This window comes from Pygoscelis adeliae, unplaced genomic scaffold (assembly GCF_000699105.1).
Source record: "Pygoscelis adeliae isolate BGI_AS28 unplaced genomic scaffold, ASM69910v1 Scaffold121, whole genome shotgun sequence".
Lineage (NCBI taxonomy): Eukaryota > Metazoa > Chordata > Aves > Sphenisciformes > Spheniscidae > Pygoscelis > Pygoscelis adeliae.
In genome coordinates this window covers 670271-674661 of record NW_008824359.1, presented here as the reverse complement: position 1 = coordinate 674661, position 4391 = coordinate 670271, and the positions used below count along the sequence as shown (strand labels likewise).

General features: G+C 37.9%; 1 protein-coding gene across 1 annotated transcript in view; it reads right to left on the bottom strand.

The window, feature by feature from the left end:
• Window positions 1–919: 919 nt before the first annotated feature.
• LOC103913248 (tudor domain-containing protein 15-like) overlaps window positions 920–4391 on the bottom strand; it is an 8835-nt gene continuing 5363 nt past the window's right edge. Inside the window, exon 4 of the mRNA XM_009319727.1 lies at window positions 920–4379. Within this exon, the coding sequence (XP_009318002.1) occupies window positions 920–4379 (3460 nt within the window). The remainder of the gene's footprint in view (window positions 4380–4391) is intronic.

Sequence of the window (4391 nt, the reverse complement as noted above, 5' to 3'; positions counted from 1 at the left end):
GACATATACAGAATATCACCACTTTTCAGTTCTCCTGAAATTTCCTCCTCCTACAAAGAAGGAAAGGAAAAGGCTCTGAATGTTTCCCTTCAAGATACAAACAGCCTAAGCGCACAGAAAAATTCCTCTCTTCGTTTTGACAGATGGGTGGGGAGGATGGAGGAGAGAGATCAGGGAACAAGCACACTCAGCAGAGAGAACGACCCCAATTGTGATGCCACTCAGACACCAAGAGAACCTTGAGACAGGTCAATGGCATCTTTACACCAAGAGCTAACTGAAAACAACTTAATGGGTGTTTCTCCCACAAATGGGGATCCAAGATTCTGGCTTATTGTTAGTAAACTTTCTCCTAACAAAAGATACTCACACGGGAACTTTGGAATTAGAAACAAAGACAAGAATATGCTTGGCATCTTTGTTTTCTGAGCATCCAAAACAAGGAGACAACACTGTAAACCAGATGTTATTGCAAAGTTTTATATATACATGCACATGAATTGTAAAAGCATTCTAAGAGAAAGGTTTGCCAAAAACATGATTGTCTAAATAAATATAATGAGATCTTGGGGGGAAAAAAATATACCAAGTGCAGTAACTGTATCTTTTTTTTTTTTTTTAATGCACTGAATTACTACTTTCCTAACTGCAGTCTACTTGTTATTCAAGTAATTCTTTTGATAGTATCTTCACAGTGTCTTTCTAGACTGTGGAACATCAGAATCGCAAGTCTCAACCAGTGCTACTGGTAGCAGATTTACTCTGTATTAAGTCAATTTTACTTTTCTTATCATGACAATGCTGAAAAAAAACCCAACTTCTTTGCAGTATGGTCCACCTTTTGCAGCTTTTCTTTTCTTTCAGTGTTAATGAACTCAGATCCTTTGTTAATGATATTCCAGCACCCACTTTACCAGACTTACTTATTTGAAACTTTATCACAGATAGTCCTACGCTTCGGATACTTTTTTTGTTTCACTTCTTTATTTCTGTCAGCAAAATAAGATTTCTCATCATAATTATGATCTGGTTCACAAAGGGAAGCACAGTAACTAGAATTTGGACACTTAGGCTGCAAATCTGTTTTTTCTGATTTAATTCTGCCAACTGGAATGAGGCAGCACCTACTTCTAGAGTGGACTGCATAGCCAGCAGCAATTAAGGCATGAGCTAGATTGTTCTCCTCGTACAGAACATCCACCTCTAATTTCATTTCAGAGCCATAGTGTTTAAAATTAAGCATCAGACCCGGCTTACTAAGAAGCTTCTGAAACAGTAGTTTGGCTTCATCACTCCAGTATTCCCCCTTGGCAGGAACTGTATCATGTAAAGAGCAAGAGTGTGCCAAGCGTGGTAAATAAGACAGACTTTCTGGAATAACTTTAAGTTTATGGATATCAGAGTAAGGGATGCTCTTCAGAAAGCCATAATCAATAAACCTAAGAACAACAGACTGACTTGTTACTTCACTAACTTCTGCCCTGTTCCACTGTGCTTCCAGTCCAAGCTTGATCAAGCAGCTAGCACCAGGAGCCACAAGTTCTTTTGGCAAAGCTGGCAAGTTGTCAGGAAGGTCAGAGAGCAGCAAAGACAAGTTTTTCATGCAATCAAATAAGACTTCAAACTGGATGCAGAAGTTTGAAGGATCAGTAACTGCAGTTGCAAACCCAGGATACCTTCTGCCACTCTGCAGCAGCGTCCATGTGATTGAATTTATCTTGAATGATGTATCAAACTCCTTACAGTCTGTATTACAGGACTTTTCTGGTCCAACAATAGTCCGACGACGACTTAAGAGCTGGTTCAAATACTCTTGAAGCAGAATTTCGCCTATTAAAATATCTACTTCCCAGATATGAGAGGGTTCCAAGTATCTCAAAAACAAGATCCTTATTTCACGATCCAGGAGTGCATTTACTACATGGACAAACTGAATTTTCTTCAGTTTTTTGAACCAAACCCATTTACAAAATACAGCTTGTTTAGGAATACTTTTAATCTCATCACTGAGCATCTTTGCATTATTTAAGGACACCATCTCATACTTGCCATAATCCATGAAAAAAACTAGCATTAACTTTTCCCTGACAAATTTCTTTATCACTTTTGTTCGATACCACTTCAAGTTCCTTCCAGATTTTGTCATACATTCCAATCCTTCTTCAATGTCATCCACTCTAAACAAATCACTTCTTTGTGCTTCTTTGACAAGCATTACATTTAACTCATGTAATATTCGCAAATTTTTAAGTAACTGTACATGAAATTCTCCACTCTCTGAAATATTGATTACTTCAGCTCCTTCTACCTGTCCAGAATTTAGATCTTGAGGAAGGACATTTAAGGGTGTTTTGGAACTATTTTTCATCCTAACAGCCTTAGTTTTACTTCGACCACCTAAGCCATTCCTACACTTTCTATCTTGAGGATTACCATTTGTAACCAGAATTTGTTTTGGCCTATTTTCCTGATTATGCATTGGTGTGTTTTGCCACCTTGTCCTGCCTTTTTTCTGCAGAAGGTCGTTAGACATAGACTTTCCATCACAAGTTACATCTATTTCCCATCGCTCTCCATGTTGCTGTAAGAACTTGCAAGCGACCGGCTTGTTATTTATTTCGCTTATAAAATAGGAAGTACTTTTATTAGTCCAGCTTTCATCAGGAACACTTCCTACTCTCCTAAGGAAACAATGAACACTAAGCCCCGGCAAAGTTAAGAACTTTTTCTGAATCCTGCAGATTTTTGAAGGGCTTACAACTGCTGTATTATCATAATAAATGAACTCTGCCTCAAAGGAGTTTCCTGATTGCAGAGTTTTAATAACTGCTCTATAGTAAAAACAATCAGTGTCGCGCTCTGCTACAATGAAATCCCCTACCATGAGCTCACCTACGCAATTTTCATGACCTATATTCACCATGCTTTCATTTAATTCTTCTGCTAGTTGTATTATTAAGTTTTCATCCTCTGCAAGCTGAACATAGAAACTTGATGGACTATTCATATGAGAAATATACCCCACTACTTCAGAATTCACCTGAATATCATGTTGAGGAAGACTGATTAATTTAGGTCTATCTTCGTTATTCCTTTGCTGCTGACCTGTATAATTTAGCCTTTCATTATGAGATTCAGAGAGAGCTTTTACAGTTATTTCCTTTGAATTTAAAGCAGGATGACAGAGTGAGAGAGAAGCAGGCTCTCCAACCAGAGGTTCCTCTCTGTGCTCCAAAACACTGACAGTATTTCTAAAACCTGGTTCTTGACTGTCCTGTAAAGTTAGCGGTTTTGAGGACCCACTACACAACTTTTGTGTGCTACATGCAGTTTCCTCTTCATCTCCAAAATTCTGTCCAATATCTGTCTGATAATACTTATCACGTACTTGGCATTTCACTTTAGTTTTCAATTTAACTCTTCCAGGATTTTTAACAGTTACTTTATTAATTTCTTTGTCATCTTCCATGTGACTTATCACTCTTCCATTACTTCCAACAAATTCTTCCGTATAATTTTTCAGTGCCAATTCCTCCAATATTTTTTCTTTAATTTTCTGACTGACTTTGAGCTGTCCATCATACAACTCCACAACAATCTGTCCATCTGATTCTCTGGATACAATTACAGCCTTCAGCAGTTTACCAAGGAATGTTTCCTCAAACCATGTAGTAACACTTGCTGGAATTTTTGTCTCCCTAAGATCTGACAGACAGCATTTAATAGCTTGCATGGGTGTGAATATTAGGTCAGTAGAAGAGTCTGGAATTGGCATCAACTGGTCTCTCTCTACCATATTCTTATTTCCAAAATCCACAAAGTCAGCACATAGATAGGATGTCGATTCCACAGGAAAAGCCAAAGCTCTATAAAAGAGACCATCTTCAAAATATCTGGCTATACATAATCGCGTATTGCCAGTATCATATTTCGTACTATTTGGCATTTTACTTATGACACTAACCTTCTTCATCAATGCCTGTATAGTTTCAGTGTTTCGATTAAGCTGACAATAGAATTTTGAAGGACTATGTATGTGAGTTATATAAACCTCCTCCTCACTTCCAATTTTTATATTAAAAGATGAGTAGCAAAAACTGTACAGAGAACCCAAAGATGCAAGGTTTCTCAGGCCAATATATTCAGACTGGGTGAGACCACGTTCTCTGAGGAATTCCTCTGCGCTAATAAATGGAGTCTGTAAGTCAACTATATTGCATAAACAGTTGGGGCTTACAAGAATAAGAGCATAAATGATGCAAGTCAGCGGTCCTCTAGAAGCAGAAATAAAGTCTTCAAAATGTCTACGCACTTTTTCAGACCAATTAAGTGAGTCATTCTGTAAGGGTACATCTTTAAGTCCACACCGAAATGCCTGACTTTCCAGAGAG